At 39.5% G+C, this 16,588-nt stretch overlaps 1 protein-coding gene across 3 annotated transcripts in view; it reads left to right on the top strand.

Moving 5' to 3' along the window:
- cfap61 (cilia and flagella associated protein 61) overlaps positions 1-16,588 on the top strand; it is a 45,406-nt gene that overhangs the window by 1,250 nt on the left and 27,568 nt on the right. For 2 of the 3 annotated variants that reach the window (XM_004561047.4, XM_012921817.3), the window contains exons 2-14: positions 225-375; positions 538-614; positions 797-864; positions 952-1,072; positions 2,508-2,634; positions 3,726-3,899; positions 4,173-4,252; positions 7,797-7,836; positions 9,004-9,140; positions 9,965-10,091; positions 11,249-11,326; positions 12,018-12,224; positions 13,875-14,003. In XM_004561047.4, the coding sequence (XP_004561104.2) occupies positions 225-375; positions 538-614; positions 797-864; positions 952-1,072; positions 2,508-2,634; positions 3,726-3,899; positions 4,173-4,252; positions 7,797-7,836; positions 9,004-9,140; positions 9,965-10,091; positions 11,249-11,326; positions 12,018-12,224; positions 13,875-14,003 (1,516 nt within the window). The remainder of the gene's footprint in view (positions 1-224; positions 376-537; positions 615-796; positions 865-951; positions 1,073-2,507; positions 2,635-3,725; positions 3,900-4,172; positions 4,253-7,796; positions 7,837-9,003; positions 9,141-9,964; positions 10,092-11,248; positions 11,327-12,017; positions 12,225-13,874; positions 14,004-16,588) is intronic. The other variant, XM_076874174.1, reaches the window with a different exon arrangement.

The raw sequence follows: 16,588 nt of genomic DNA, 5'->3' as shown, positions 1-16,588 counted from the left end.
CTCAGCTCTCCCACTTCCACCTGGCGGTCATAGCAACTGCTTCAAACTATTTCTTTCAGTTTTCCTTTGGAGGATCCAAGAGGACCAAGTTGTCTCTGATAACATGTGGTGGATGCCACTCTCTCATCACAGTTATGTGGTGATTGATGTAGACATCTGTGCTCTCAGTTAATTTCAAACCCTTACAGAGACCATCACTGAACTTTCTTGTCATGTTTGTTCAGAGAGAAAGCTAACCTGGCTGTGACTCTGACCAATGAAAAGGGCGACATCCTAGGCCACGCTTCCTTCTTTGATCACCCTATTGGAGATCTGGTGGATCAGACGCAGTGGGAAGCTTTCATGCAGGAACACTTCAGTGTTGGACAATGCACAGTCTGTACCTTTTATTCACTGATTTTAACATAAGGTTTTCATTAAGTAGAGACAATTAACATCTGCTGGAAATAATGTGGCCAAGTGCCCATGCTCTGCTTAGATGAAATGAAATGAACTGAGCTCACACCTGCAGTGGATTAAACTATCGTCTTTCTGCAGCCTTTCAACACACTTTTCCTCCACCTTTTTGTGGCACGGCCGAATTTCACCACAGCAAGTGTGAAAGAGATAATGAGGTATGATAAAAAAAAAAGCCCTTTTTAAAAAAATTCTTGTATCATTCGATGAGATTCATATATCAGTGCAAGGGAGATACTACAATGCACTTTGATTAGAAGCAAGCACAGTATGCACGTCCTGAAAGCTGAATGCATTATGTGTAAAATGATCATTTTTCTTGATGCGCTTTGTTTCGCAGGGCCATCTTTAACGCCATTGCTGAGCTTGAATACGTCTGTCTGCTCAGCCCACACGTTGGTAGTTTAGGTGATTTCGATTTAGCAAGTTAAATTCTATAATTCACTTAAGCATTAATTTCCAAGAGGCCCATGCAGGTGTTTTTTGTGCTTGCAGAGCCAGCGCTGGATGAAATATTTGAGCCGTTGGAGCGTGTGACCGACCCCGGGCCTCAGTGCTTGGCACTGATCTGCCACAGAAAAGCTCACTGTCCCCGGCCTATTGTCCGCGCAGCCAGGTGATTTCCACTGATTCCTTCCCAGGCTACTAAACAGTAGAGTGAATAAAAGAGCACTATATGTACTATAAATAAACATTTATTCACTTGAATTTTGATGTAAGATGTGATGAAGAACTCATAGGAACTAAGATTCTATGAGCACAGCAGTTTATTTCATGACTGAACTTACAATAGGCTGTTAAATAATGCTTAAGAGTTCTGGCACAGAAGATGCAGGTTTAACCAAGGATGTTTTTAGGAGTGGTAAACGTAGAACTGCCAGAGAAAACAGAGAAAATGCAAAACAGACAGAAGGAACTTCAGGAGAACAGTGGAGCCAGCTCATTACCTTTTCCAGTGACAAGGGGAAATTAAATAGCTTTCCTGATCCATAAATTCTTGCCTTTGTTAAGGATTTTTCTAAACCTGTCATAAAGTGCATCTAACAAGGAAACAACTTTATAAGTAGATAAAGTTGATATAACTTTACAGCGCTTTGGCATATTATTAGCAAGCTGTGATGGAAAATTCAACAGTAATTACAATGAGGGTAATTATATATGTATGTATATATATATATATATATATATATATATATATATATATATATATATATATATATATATATATATATATATATATGTGTGTGTATATGTATGTATATGTATGTATATATATATATATATATATATATATACATACACACACATATACACACACACATATATATATATATATATATGTGTGTGTGTGTGTGTGTGTGTGTGTGTGTGTATACCTCCCTGAGCAAAAGTGATCATTCCACAGCACACCTGGTAAAGTTAAAGCTGAATTTATTTTCTTTTTGGCCACCAGGTGGCAGAAGAACTTTCTCTCAGTAGTAGGAAGTACAGAGGGAAGCTCCACATGTTTCTTTGGTAGACTTTTTGCACCAGATACCCTTCCTCAGACATCCCAAGGGGATCTGGGGCTGTAGGTCTTTTGCCTGTCACATGAATGCGTAAACCACTACACTACATAGCTGCATTGAAATGTTAGAAATGAACTGTTTTATCAAACTTCCACAAGATATTACCTTCTTATTTGTGTCCACCTGATGAATTGTACCTTTTACAGTCTTACATGATATGGTACGGTTGCTTTTTTCCTGTGTTGTGTTATCTTTATCTGTTTTCTGTGTTGTTTTAAAAACTGTAGATATGTGAATGTATGAGTAACCAGATCTGCCTACAGGTGCAAATAAATAACATGAACCCAAAGCTAAATCTAAATGTAAAATCTTAATCTATGATCCAAAAGTGGATAAAGAGTGTTTGTACAGCTGCAGGGGTGACGATAACTGTCAGGCATCAGGGTTCAGGTTCACACTGCACAGCAGAAATAGAATAATAGAAATAGTACATTGACTGGTGATCTTTTTAAGTGTAGGTGTCTCCATTTTTCCATTTTTCAGGGTTGAGGATCACAATGACATTATACCTCTGTTTGATGAGCAGACAAACCTGCTGTCTATCAGTCACCAGCCGTTCTTCCTCGCAGCGCTCATTGAGGCCGAGGAGCATCACACCGCTGTTTGCGAGGTTTGTTCCATGTTAAAGATTTTTTTCTACTCTTAATTTTGGGTTAATCCTTGATTCACCCCCCCGTGTGTGTGGTTCTAAGCGTCTCATGTGTTTCATGTGTGTCTAAAAATATTGTAATAGCAGCTTTGTGATGACGAGTGACTATCAGAAACCCCGCTAGGGTTCATTCCCTCGGGACTTGGGAGACGACAGATCCTCCTCTCCCCTCCCCGCCCGTTGGGCTGACATGTGTTTGTGGCAGCATATGGCAGATACGAGCTGATACCCAGCCAAAGCATGCTCTCACTGAACATATTGTGTCCAGACATCTGAAGCATTTTGGGCTTTTTGTCTGATTATGTTCAGCGCAATCCAACATTGTCCCAGAGGGTTTTTTCTCTTCAGTCCACCGCACGCCAGAAACTGTTTGTGAAGCTGCAGAATGTGTCGTTCAGTTATTTCCAGCTTACGTCCTGTTCAGATGGTCTGTTAGTGATAAAAGCTTGTCTACTTATGATCAGCAACCAAAACCAGCAAGACAAACTCGGTAGCTGATGCAGATGTGCACAGAAAAAATGCCATCTATTTTTAGTCCTGTTGAAGTTGAGAACAGGAAATGTGAAAGTAGCTATTCAGTGAAGTTTTAGGTGTTTTTTCAGATGCTATTTGTAAAGTCAGGAACCTCAGAATTATTTCTAAACCTAAATATGAAGCACGTCTCATTTATTGAGCGCCTGGTGAATGCATTCAGGAACACAAGTAAAACAATATAAAAACCTGATGAAATTTCTGCTTCTGGGCAGCACCTTCTAGAGATTATCTACACACATCAGGGTTTCTCCTGGCTCACAACTGGTCTTTGGGGTCAAGACAGAAAGCTTAAGCTATGAGTCTGTGTTATCTTATTAAATGTAAGACTGAGCATTCTTGCGGTCATTTGATAAAGGTAAATCAAGCCTCAGACGCAGACTTTTGTGTTGGCAAGAAAAAAAGGAGGAAAAACAGAGGAAGCCAGGAAACCAGAATAAAACAGGAAGTGATAAACCACTGAGAGAAAAAGAAAGCAGTGCTACATTAGTATGATCATACAGCATGTGTTTCTTCTGTAGATTAATGGAGTCGCCGTTGGCTTCATCTGTGCCAGTGCTGATGTCAACCTGAAGTGGCTCCTTGGCAGATTTGAACTGAGTGAGTTTGACAGTTTGATCAGAGAGCAGAAAACAAAACATCATAAAGTTCCTGCTCAGTCTGATGAAGATGAACATAGGCGGGCTGCAGAGCAGGTAAATAAACCAAACCTATCTCATATCTGAGAAATGATTCAACTTTTCTTATTGCTCCAAAACACTCCTAAGATGTTGGACAGCAAAATGTGATCACTGCTCAAAACAATATAAAGATGTGGAAATTAAGATGAAATGAAAGAAGCACCCTTCTCTGTTTGTCTATCTAATCCTTCCTTTTTTATTTTTATTGCTCAGATAATTTAAGAACAGATGAACACAGTCGTACTATACAGTCTGAAGTCTGTTTGTGTTTGTTGTCACACATCTCAGCAGGAGGAGGCTGAGATTTCAGAAAAATCCAACACCTTCTGTATTCAGATCTTTGTTATTGACAAGAATTATGAACTGAGGTAAGCTTTCAGAATAAAGCTGACATTTAAAACCTTAAAACCGACAGCAAATACTTCAGATAAGTGTCCTGCGTGTATCTAAAACCTGATGTATTACATCATTACTCTGAGCTCCACATCAGTGTGGCTGAGTTGCGTTTGAATCCTCACCTCATTCCCCTTCTTCCTCTCCAGGAAAGTGCCCCATTTCCCTGTGCTGGCTCTTTTCAATGAAGGCACAAAGCCTTCAGAACTAATCTTTAAAAACACTTAAAAACCTTGTGATTAAGCGATCCACTTCCTTATCACCATCACAGATGACCTTTTTTCCTCCCATACGATTCAAATGCAACATTTTCTATCCAGCACACTGCGCTGAGCATGCGTGTTTGTATGGTTTATATACTACCAGATAGGGAAAAATATGGCGATATTGGGAGGATGTCGAACAAAATGCGGTAATTTGCAAAACAAAGAGACAAGCCATATCACCATATATATCGAGTGTTGCAATATAACAAAAAAAAAAAATTATTGTGATATATAGGTTTTCTTCCATCACCCAGCCCTACTTAAAGTTGAGCATTTCCATTTGTACTGTTGTCACAAAAAAGTGCCGTCAGAGTTAATTCTTTTATAAGACATTCTACTAAACCACTGGCAAAGGACTTTTTTACTTGATGCTTTTAATGTTTGCGACTGGTCCCACACATAAACATGGACACACTCTGGATCCAGTTTTGTCACATGGTTTACCTGTTTATAACCTTAAAATGTACACGCAAACATGAGTACATTACCCCCCGTTCTTCCCTCTTTACACGGGTTGTCTGTCTATTAGAATTTTTTTTTAATTTTATTGATTGCTTTTAAAGTTTTAAATGGCCAGGCCTGCCTACCTGGCAGGGCTGCTACACCTATACAGTGCACAAAGGTCTCTCAGATGAACTGACCAGTCACTCCTTGTTTCCCCATGTCAAGACTGAAAAACTGGGGGGACAGAACTTTCGCTGTTGTGGCCCCCAAATTATGGAAAAGTTGCCCCTCCATATATTAGGCTGGCCCCAACACTTGAAATTTTCAAATGACTTTTAAAAACAAACCTTTTTTCCAAGGCGTTTTTTGGGGGTAGGACCAGAGTCAGCTTGTAGTCAGTTTTAGTCAGTTTTTGGTTGCTTTTGATCTTTTTTACTTTGTTAATTTTATTTATTTTATACTTTATTGTCTATTTTAATCATGTTTTAATATTTACTGATTCATTTTTTATCTTTTTTTCATGTATTTATTTATTTTATTGCTATTTAATTTTCTTTGTCTGTTTAATGTGTGGTTTAACTTAACTTTTATCACAGTTTTTTACTGGAACGCACTTTGGTCAACCATGTTGTTTTTAAAGTGCTCTATAAATAAAGTTGGATTGGATTCTTGGACATAAAATTTTGGTCCACTGAAGGGGTTGTTTTGTAATGCAAGCTGACCTCTTTTTTTCTTCTTTTTTTTTTACACCTACTGAATGTCTAGTGTTGACATCTGTAGGACCTCTGTGTACGGGCCATATGCAGTTGTTGTGGACAACTTTGTTTTATAATGCTTCTATAGGCTCTGTAGACCCATGTTTTCAGAAGGTGGAGAGCATGTTCACTGTACAGAAACAGTTAAGTGTAAAGGAATGCAGAGTAGGAATCCCTGGTAGATTTGGAGCAGAAATGTCCTCAGCTTGTCACAGTTTGCAAAATGTGCGCATAGACAAATACAGTTGAGCATATAGACCAGTACGCACTGGCACAAACTTCTCATACTTCCCCTTGCAACGTCTCTCAGTCCTGCTACCGATCACAGCCAAATTCACTTCCTCTTAAAATCCTTAGTTCTTCACAATAAAATGCGGGACTGCTCTTTTAAATCTCAGAATTCTGACTGTTTCTTCTGAAAAAATTTTTCTCAGAATTCTGACTTTAATCTCAGAATCCTGGAAAAAAAAAAAACATGTCCCCACTCAGAATCTGATAAATTCTGAGATTTAAGTCAGAATTCTGAGAAAAAATAATGCTGAGGAAAAAGTCAGAATTCTGAGATTAATCTCAGAATTCTGACTTTTTCTCAGAATTCTGACTTTTTTCTCGGAATTCTGGAAAAGAAGGAAAAAAACAGGTGCCCACTCAGAATTCTGAGATTGAAGTCAGGATTCTGAAAAAAAAGTCAGAATTCTGAGATTAAAGTCAGAATTCTGACTTTTTCCTCAGAATTATTTTTCTCAGAAAAATCAGAATTCGGAGGTTAACTTTAATCTCAGAATTACGTGCCAACTTCTTTTTTCCCCCATTGCCCCTAATCCTCTTCTGTAAATTTCACCTTTGAACATGGATTTCAACAATTTCATTATTTCATTTGAATAAATTACCATTTTAACCTGGTTACAAACAAATAAGTTGATCAATTAAAAAACAGGCAAATGTAAAATAAAAAAAAATATTTTTAAAAACCCACATGCACTGACTACATCGATAGGCTAACAACACATAACAAATTGTGTTTGTTTATACATAATCCATATTCATATGTATCATATTGATAACAACAATGTTGATATTGATAAATAAAAACATATTACATTTATAAACTATATCAATTTCCTGCACCTGTCATAGACGTCCACATGATGTGGACCTAATTAGTCTTTTATATGTATTGTAATTACATGTATGCATGTGTGCATGTGCATATAGATATACATACCCTGTACAGCACTTTGGTATGTGAAAACCATACTTTATAAATAAATTATTATACTGACTTATTTAATTTACATATGTTATCCTCCCTGCTTGTTGTGTTGCCTGCTTTATTTTTCCCAACACTGTTTTCTGATTTTCTTGCGTTCATTTTTGGATTTTAGACATTTTGTGTCACTGCGATTCCTTTTGTCTTTGCTTTCATCATAAGCATCTAAATTTATGTACATTTTAAGTAAATACCTGAAATTGTAGTATAAAAACACTTTAAGTCATAATCCAGATATAATAAATTGTTTAGTAAAGAATATTGGCTATGTAAGTGATGTGCAGGCCATGGAAAAGTAAAGTAAACACAGCAGCTAAAGTTATTAAAAGGTATGAGGCAACTTCTGCAAAATTCACAGATGTCGACTGTCAGATATCACCGTTTAAAAATGGGAAAAATATTCAGAAATATTACATGTTTTAATTAAAATATGTTTCTCACTTTTTGGAGGCTGTGACTCGGCAGCGCTGGTGGCAGCCGTCCAGAGCTACATCAGTCATATGCCGCGTTAAAGCAGGGAGAGTGACTGTTAGTTGGCTCCCGCTGAGCCCCCCTCACCGCCGCCTTACCTCCCAGCTGTTACTGAATATGGAGTCGAGTCGCTTCCTGCCGAGAGTGAGCACGTTATTAATGAGAGCAACGCTTAAAGTGACAGAGAGCTGAAGGCGAGAAGTCGAGCTGGAAGCAGCGGGCAGATTGGTCGGACAGTTGTTCCACCACAGTGATCACCAGTTTGGCACAGACTCGTAGTTACACTTAACTTCCTCTTCCTCTTCTCTTCCAGATCAGCGGACTTTATTCCTTTTCTGTTCCAGGTTTTCCCCGTGAGTATCATCTTTGCAAGTTTAAAGCTCTGTCAGATGTTCTCTACGTTATGTCAGTGACCCCTGGTTTTTCGCTAGACCTGAGAGTGGTTCACATGCCTGAAAATGTTTTTTTTTTTTTTAAGTACATTAAAGCTTTTTTTTAACAAGTGAGAATTAACTTTCCAAAAGTTTCAGGCAATTAAGATGTTTAGTTATTTATTTTTGAAATTTATTTTATTTTAGCAATTTTTCAGTTGATTTATAATTGATGATGTGGAAAAACAAGAAAAAAGGGCAGGGAACAACTACACTTGGTAATCAGAGAAACTTTGTCTGGAAGTCTCCTAGTCAATAACACCGAGCCACCCACACTTACTTACTTAAGAGGTGGCTATACCAAATGTAGCAACTAACTTAGCATTAGCATTTTGGCCACAGCCAGGAACCAGCTAACCCTCAGTTATGCGCTAACACTAGTTGTCAGCTTCCATAAACCATATGGGTCCAACCCACAGGCACTGCTAATAAGTACTAATTAGAAACAAGCTAGTAAAATACTAGAATTTCACTCAACAAAGCGAAGTACAAATTTCTTAGATGGTCTGTTCCGAACAGAAGACCAAAATCGCAAGGCTGCTCAGTACAACCTGACTTGAAGTTGTGCTGTTTTGATGGCTAGGCCTGGAGAGAGAAGAAGAATCAATTTGATTTGGGGTTTTTGATCATTAAAAACTGTATATAAATAAAAATTGTATTACGTTCCTAAAACAAACAGAAATCACTGCATGGCTCTGATAGGTGCTCCACAGTTGGACGGGCACTGTAACAGGATGTGTCCATTGAAACAAATCAGTTCATGGAATTTCTTCTCTCCTAGATTTTACACGATCAGCTGTAAGTGGCATTATTGCAAAGTCGAACGGTTTAGAAACCACAGCCACTCAGTGACAAAGTGGAGGACCATCTAAAGTTACAGCGCTGAGCTGTATATTGCATAAAAGTCACCAATGCACTGCATCCCAAACCTTCTCTGGCATTAACATCAGCACAAAACTGCACCCCAGGAGCTTCATGCCGAGCATGGCCGTGTAGCTCCTGTTGGTGTAATTTGTAGGTGGCCCAGTGTTTTTGTCCATATATGGATTATTGTTCAGTTGTTGATGTGTGTTATCTTTGTTTGTGCAGGACCAGAACTTCTGCGTTATCACAGTTCCAAATCTGTCCACTGAGTTCCCCCTGTTGCAGAACTTTATCAGGGTGCCGTCAATTCCCACCAGCTTGCCGCAACATGAGCTCTATATCTTTCACCGCGATGGAATCAGGTAAATCTCACAGCTCAAGTTTTGTTTGTTTCCCAAAATCACAAATGAACAACACCGATAGTGTATTTGAACCTAATGACTCTGTCACTTTTAACATTTACATTTCCTCTAATATCCACTGGTGTGGTCTTCTGCTTCAAGGTTCAACATGTTTTGCAGTCAGAGACGCTGTGCTGCATACCTTCGTTGTATTGAGTGGTTATTTGTATTGATTTAAACTCATTGTATTAAATTACTGTTGCCTTCCAATCAGTTCGAAGCAGTCTGGCCAGTCTGACATCTGACAGCCACAAGACAGTTTAACTCAGAAAACTGAAGTTCACTGTATATTTTCTCTTTTTCTGACATTTTCTGCAAACCCTAGAAATGGTTGTGTGGGAAGACCCCTACTAAATCAGCAGTTTCTGAAATACTCAGACCAGGCTGTCTGACACAACAGCCATGTCACATTCAGTGACTTAACCACATTTCTTCCTCCATTATGAATCTCTTTTTCAACTTCAGAAGGTTGTCGTGATCATTTCTGCAGCCCTACATCTATCATGTTACTGCCGTGTGATTGGCTCGTTAGATACTTTGGTTAGTGTAAAGTTGAACTTCTGTATCTAATAAAGTGGCTGAGTATGTTTAGTGAAATTTGAAAAATCATCCATGTACTCCTGCAGTGCTGAGCCCAAGAGATCAACACATTCTTTAAAACAGCATCGATACAGAGCATGAACTGTTCAGTCATTTATAGTGATTATACCATGAAATCATTTATGAAGTCTCAGAGCACTATAGAAAGCATTTCCACAGACTCTTTAAGTGTTTTTTCCCCACAGGTCTTTGAGCGTGAGGCCAGCCGTGGCTCTGGACCGCTCTGCTGTCTCTGCTCTGGTGAAGGATCTGAGTCTGAATGAGTCTTTGCTGCAGGACCTGGACCGCTACTACGAGACTGGCTGTGACCAGGTCAGCCAACAAACACTGTTATTAACACACCTGCAGTCAGATTCACAAAGACTCTGTGCTTTAGATCAGACAAAGACTCACACATTCAGATATATCTGCAGAAAATGAGTTTCAACTACAAGTTGAAACAACTCGTAACAAGTTCTGTTTAAATAAGACTTTGACAAAACTGGATATGAAAATCACTTTAATATCAAGGTTGTATTTTAAGCAAAGAGGAACATCTACTTCATCTCATCTGTGAAATCAAAGAAAAAATTTTGTGACTCTGAGATTAGCTTATTATGTTTGTAACTCCTGATTTTCTTCAGCCTTTGTGTAACTCTCTGAAGTAAAACTAATTAATGATGATCCTGAAGCAGTAGTATCTGCTTTCCTTTCGTTAAAGATGCTCCAGTGTGTCCTCTGCTAAAGGAAGCATAAAAGCACCTTTGCTTACTGTTTAAAGAAGTCAGACAGCTCTTATTACAGCTGCCATGCAGATACTTCAGGGTCATTTCATTCATTCCAAACCTTTCTTAAACTAACTTGACTAACTTGACCGCAGTTCCAAAATTTAGGAAACATGGATGTTAGACAGGGAATGTTGGCAGATAGGAGGAAACAGGTAAGAAGAGCAAACAGGAGGTAATACAGGTGGAGGCAGGCAGGCAGAAAACTCCGCCCTGCGCACCAACACAAAAACCAAGAGTTAAAAAAACAATATCATAAAATCTGAAACACATCATGAGATAAACAAAGTCAAACAGAACTCCAAACCCAGAGACAACAACAAAGGGTTAATATAGTAAATTTAAGGCGGGTAAGACTCTTTTTGCTCCCCTTAACTTTAAAAAATGAGATGGTGATTAATTTGGACTGTCGAGTGTAACTGGAGCGGTGTGATGATTGTCTTGGAATAACGAGGAATATTGGCTCTTGTGCCAGGGAACAGATTGGTGAGAATTCAGCTGAACGGATTTTCCTCTCTGACTGACACCCCAGCTGTCACTGCCGCAGCTCCAACACTGATAATTACTTCTCAAATGAGAATGCAGCCACTTCATGTGTATTCATGGCACTGGTCTCAGCTACAAGTAAAGTGCACTCTTCTCGTGTGTAGTTCAGTGGAATCACGGAAATTTGACGTGTTTTTGTTTGGTTCACTTGTTCCTCAGGATGCCGTTCCACTGCAGGCCTTCGTCGCCCAGGCAGAAGCAGAGTTAGTTGGGATTGTCATCATCAAGGACGAGCAGGTACTAGAAGTCTGGTTTATTAGTAAAAGTGTGAAGTGTTTGACCATTTAAACCCCCATTCTGCCTGAAAGGAGTAAAAAGATTTCTAATAAAAGGTAAATGGAGTTGCCAGCGAGCTGTTTTAAACACTAGCCTGGCTTTTCACTTCTTCTCTGACTAAAGAGCTGCGCTTTATATGATTAAAGTCTGGAATTTTTTTTTCCGTTAGGAATTGTGCTGCATGTTCATTTTTATGCTCCATCGATCTGCCGCTTTTATTTGTTTTTATTTATAATTTTTAATGCTAAATGGCCAATTAGGACACATTGTGGACATGGGATACTTGCAAAAACAAAAAGCCAACCTTCAACAACAACAGTAAAAACAATTAAACAATATAAATAATTAAGAAAATATTCTATTAAATAAAATACTAATTTGAAATAAGATAAAATAAACAATAAATAAAAAGACAATGTACAAATAAAATTAATTAAAGTTATATTAATAGCTTTAATTAATTCTTAATAATGTAGCTATTATATGACATGGCATACCAATACTTCATGGTCTAATAACACAGTAATAGGCAACAAAGGCAAAAGAACTGCAATAAGCAAAATGTACAATGTAAAAGGAGAAAAACCTAAAATATTACTCCTGAAATTTGTTCCTCTGTCGTCAAGCTCACATGAATCTGTGTCTTTGTCAGGACATCGAGTACATCCGTGCTCACTACAACATCGAGAGCTTCATCTACTTTAGCCACCATGGCTACGATGAGCACGCTCAGATACTCCACTTCGTCCTCAAAACCACCGTCCAACACTTCTCCAAGAACTTCTTTAAGGAGGTTCTCCGGCAGGCTCGCAAATCCTGCCTGTATCTCCGAATCTACCCCCCCTACCACAGCCAGGAGGTGAGTGCACGGGGCTTCCAGGTCCTTGCTTAGCCCTTAACCACTGGGCCACTTCCAGCTGGGGTGCAAGGCTGCTCATTAGTGTAACAAACTAACGAGTGCACGCTGTAAAAAGTGTTAAAAAAAAAGACAAATCCATTTTACACAGATCATGTGACTATAAAACCCCAGTCTAGGTAGCAAGATAGTGCATGTACAGGTAGTCAGTAAAGGTACACAATCAGTCTAGATGAGATGTGTAAAACATAAGGCCCAGAGGCCAGATTTGGCCTGGGAGTCCGGCCCACAGGTTGGCTTTGGAAAAGGAGTGCATATAGATTTTTAAGTTTCAACCGTGTTTTCATAAGCCAGCTTTTAAAGACCACCTCCCCAGTTTCATTCATACTCTGCAGAGGAAAGTTCCTGTTTTTTCAGTAAATGCTAAGGAAATGTCTGTTTTTTTACAGTAAGTCCACATTAACAAAAAACAAAAGAAAGATACAACATTTTGTGTAAATTAATAAAAACTTTACACTTTGAACTACTAGAACTTTTTCTCAATTTTGCACATTTACCATGTAGTTTCACAGGTTCAACCCACTTAAGATCGAAGTAGGCTATATATGACCCACGCAACATGTCCTCATCCCATCACGTAACATACCGATGCTATGTTACGGTATGTCGGTTTGTTATGCGTTCTGAGGCATGAGAGCCCTTTGGAATGAATCTATACATGTAAATGTGTTTTACGTTCTGATCATGAATCACTTTGGAAAACACTATAGTGCAAATAGTGCAAAAAAATAGTGCAAATGTACAGTAGGACATAATCATTGGCTGAGTACTCTCTGTTGTTAATGGATTTTCAAAACATTTGCCTTCCTGTTTTTATGACAGGTGGTCTAATAAATTCGTTAAGTAATTCGTTAAGTAATTCAGTTTGTATTAGTTCTGTGTTGGATTATCACTGATTACTTTGACTTAAGTCACAGAAAGTCTGAATAAAGGCAGAATTAGATTAGATCATCCCTGCAGCAGGAAGGGAAAATAAGCTGTTGAAAGCCAGGAGAATTTTTTCACAACCCTGTAAAAACATAAATAAAACCAAATGTTTTTATACTGAGTTTTATTCATTTAATGGTTTCCTCTAATTCAGCAAACTTTTATTTATGGAGAGAGCAGGTTGGATATGGAATTGTGCTCGTGGCCGTCTAACTTGATCAGAGAGACGGGTTTGTGGTCGTGTTGCGCCTGTCAGCAGGTCATTTTTTACAGCAGGCTGCCGGTCCCCGAGGTCGGGGCAGCAGGTGTCGACAGCGCTGCCAGCTCAACCTCTCCACGCCATAATAAGAAATTTCCTCAACGTGTAGAGACCTTCCACGTCCTCTGCTAATTAACTTCCACAAACAAGCACCAGATTGGGTGATCGTGATGTGAAAATGGAATAATGGCAGAAGATAAGCAGAGGGGTTTAAGCTGTGCTTGGGCAGCGTGTGTCAGTGGTGTAACGCTTGTATCATCTAACTCTTCACCCGAGCTCGTTATCACCACGTAGCTTTCCAGTTGCACCCCCCCCCAAAAAAGCCCCAAACTGATTGCTGTTTAACCTCCGATGGGATTTTCCCTTTCTGTGCTCACTGACTCCGTGCCCTCTCTCTCTGCACTCAGAATTCCTGCGTCCACCATCTGCATTATGTCCTCAACTGCGCCGTCCCCGTCTGCCCACGACGCCAGATCATCTACCCGCTGGAGGAGCTTGGCATCAACGCCCCGTCTAGGCGGCTCACAGAAGACCAGGTGGGCACAGCAGCAGGCTGACAGGAAGCCTCCTGCCAGGGAGTTTAGATGGCAGGGAGCACAGCAGGGTGCGCATGTGGCCACCAGGCGGTGCTGTTTCAAAAGAGTTCAGACAAACTGTAGGTATGCAAGAGAAACTCACTGCTGGAGGATGAAGTGCACAGTTTGATGGAATGAACATTCATGTTTTAGAGATGCTTCTGAGCAGCTTTTTCCCCCACACCTACAACAATTTATCACATTCACTTTGAAACAAATGTTTTTAAACTACTCTACTGAGGATTAACTACAAAAGTCCTCCCACATTCATGTGCAAAAAAGCATGATGGACTAATCAGCACACCGTGTTTGGCTCAGAAGATGAGATTTAGTTTTTTAACTTTTAGGGAAATCCTTTGAGGATTTAACTGTCTCAGGCTCAAAGCTGTGTACACAAAAGAGCCAAGACTTCTCAGGTAAAACCTCACAAACACATCCAAACTGTTAAACCTCCACTCAAAATAACAGATGATCATTCAGATAACACCTAGAACCAGTGAAGATTTGTTGCACCATTCATAAAAAATGTAGTGTGTATTTCCAGTTGTGCTCCAGTTTTACAGTTTTACTGATGAGATGAAATGAAATATCAGGATACAGTAAAGACCTGAGATTGTGGCTGCAGTCGATCTTCCTACTTCTTTGTCCTAATTCACTCATTCAGATATGAAACAAACAGTGTTCAGCCCCACTGTCACCCTGAACTGGATAAGTGGAAGGAATGTATACTAAATCTTTGTACACTTACATTTGCTTGTATTGAATAGCTCATAAGACTTTATAAGTGGTCAGTTCCACATTACCCCAACATGGTTATAAGAAGCATGAATCAAGTAAACCTTATGTTGTTGTTATAGAAACGTGGAACGAGGTCATTTCTTTTGTTTCTTGTCATTGTGAGTCCATGTAAACAAATATGCTGTGTCACAGATTGCCCTTCCGATTACTTCACTGCCTCTCAGCGTTTCCATCCATTGCTGGAATCAACCTCAGACATCCTTCAAACTGGCATATATTGATTAAATTACATCAGAGAACTGCTTAAGATCAGACATCTGTGTTGTAGTTTTCCTCCAATTCTATCTTTGTGGTTTGCTTTTTTGTGTTTTAGTGTTTGAGAATGTGTTTAGAGTATTTTAGGGAAGGACAGATTGTGTCTGACTCAGTGAAAAGGGTTTAAGGTTTTGTTGAATGAGTGACACATTCTGCCGAGGACATCGATGATTTGGGTCCGAGAATGGCACTAAGGTTTTTGGTATGTTTATTGTTCCAGCATCTTCTGTGGCTTCAGTCTTATAGTCTCAGTCTTCTGTCTGTTCATGTAATCCCAGACTGACTCCATGATGTTGAGACCATGCCCTGAGGGGAGTCAGACCATCTGTCGCAGGTCTGTTCTTGTAACTAAACATACAAATGAAAGGAAAACCAGCACAGAGTGTTTCAGGCAGGTGTCAGGCCATCGCTTTCCTTCAGATCAGCTTTGATGCTTTTTGAAGAGTAATACTCACCTGTTTGTGTGTCAGCTCAGCACTGATGATAATAAAAAGCTGAGGTTAATTATATGAAAGTGAGAGAAAACACTTGCATCATCTTCCACGTGCAGTGTATGCTGAGCTGTCACCTGCTGCCTGATTTCCACTATAAGTTGATTAAGTAAAGGGAAAAAGTGCAACAGAATAAAGAAAATGAAACTAACAGCCTGGGTTTTAGTACCTTGGTTTGTCGCTCTGTTTAAGGCATATTTTCTTCTGTAAATATGAAGTGCAGCTTCTTAAGATGACTTCAGTAAAAGGTGGAGAAAAGCAGGTGAAAGTAGCCTGTGTGAATAATGGCATGGTTTCAGCTGTCAACCATGTTTGGGGCTTAAAGCCTGGCTGATTGATTTTAACATCCTGCACTTCAAATATTTACCCCATGTTCAGCAGCGCTCTTTCCACCTGAGGCGTCACCATGTACACTAACATGTTCATTTCACTCCATCACCCCCCTCCCCTCCCGCCAGCCCCATGCCAGTCATGATTTCCACGCTGCCTGATAACAGCTTCGCCTCCGAGATCTTTGTCCCAGCCTCCTCCCGATGTCGGCCCCGGGATGACTAATCAAATTTAAAGCACCTGTTCCCTCTCTGTCAATACGGGATCATGTTACGCAGTGCCGTGGTCATTGTGTGCGGCAAAGGTGAGGCACCTCCAGCGCGATAAGAGCGGCTGCACCTGCTCCACCTCACATGCAGATGAGACGGGAGCTTTGTTCATCTGATTACCTCATCTGGTTAATTCCTGCAGTATTCAGACGGATGCATCTAGGCATTTAATTTTTCCAGTATATGATAACAGATGAAGGGTTTTTACATATAAAGTAAAGCTCGGTTTCAATAAATGTCGACCTACAGCAGCTGTGTGAGACATCAGCTTAAAAATCACTGTTTGTCTTATCTATTTTAAAAGTTAATAGAACAGACAGATATACATGCAAACAATAATATGAGATTTTTTTTTCTTCAGGGTAAAGGCTAGTCTAAATGAACCAGAAAACGGTCATGACAT

Source organism: Maylandia zebra, linkage group LG15 (genome assembly GCF_041146795.1).
Source record: "Maylandia zebra isolate NMK-2024a linkage group LG15, Mzebra_GT3a, whole genome shotgun sequence".
Classification (NCBI taxonomy): Eukaryota; Metazoa; Chordata; class Actinopteri; order Cichliformes; family Cichlidae; genus Maylandia; species Maylandia zebra.
Note: the sequence above shows the minus strand (reverse complement) of the source record. Positions and strands in the feature narration are given on the sequence as shown.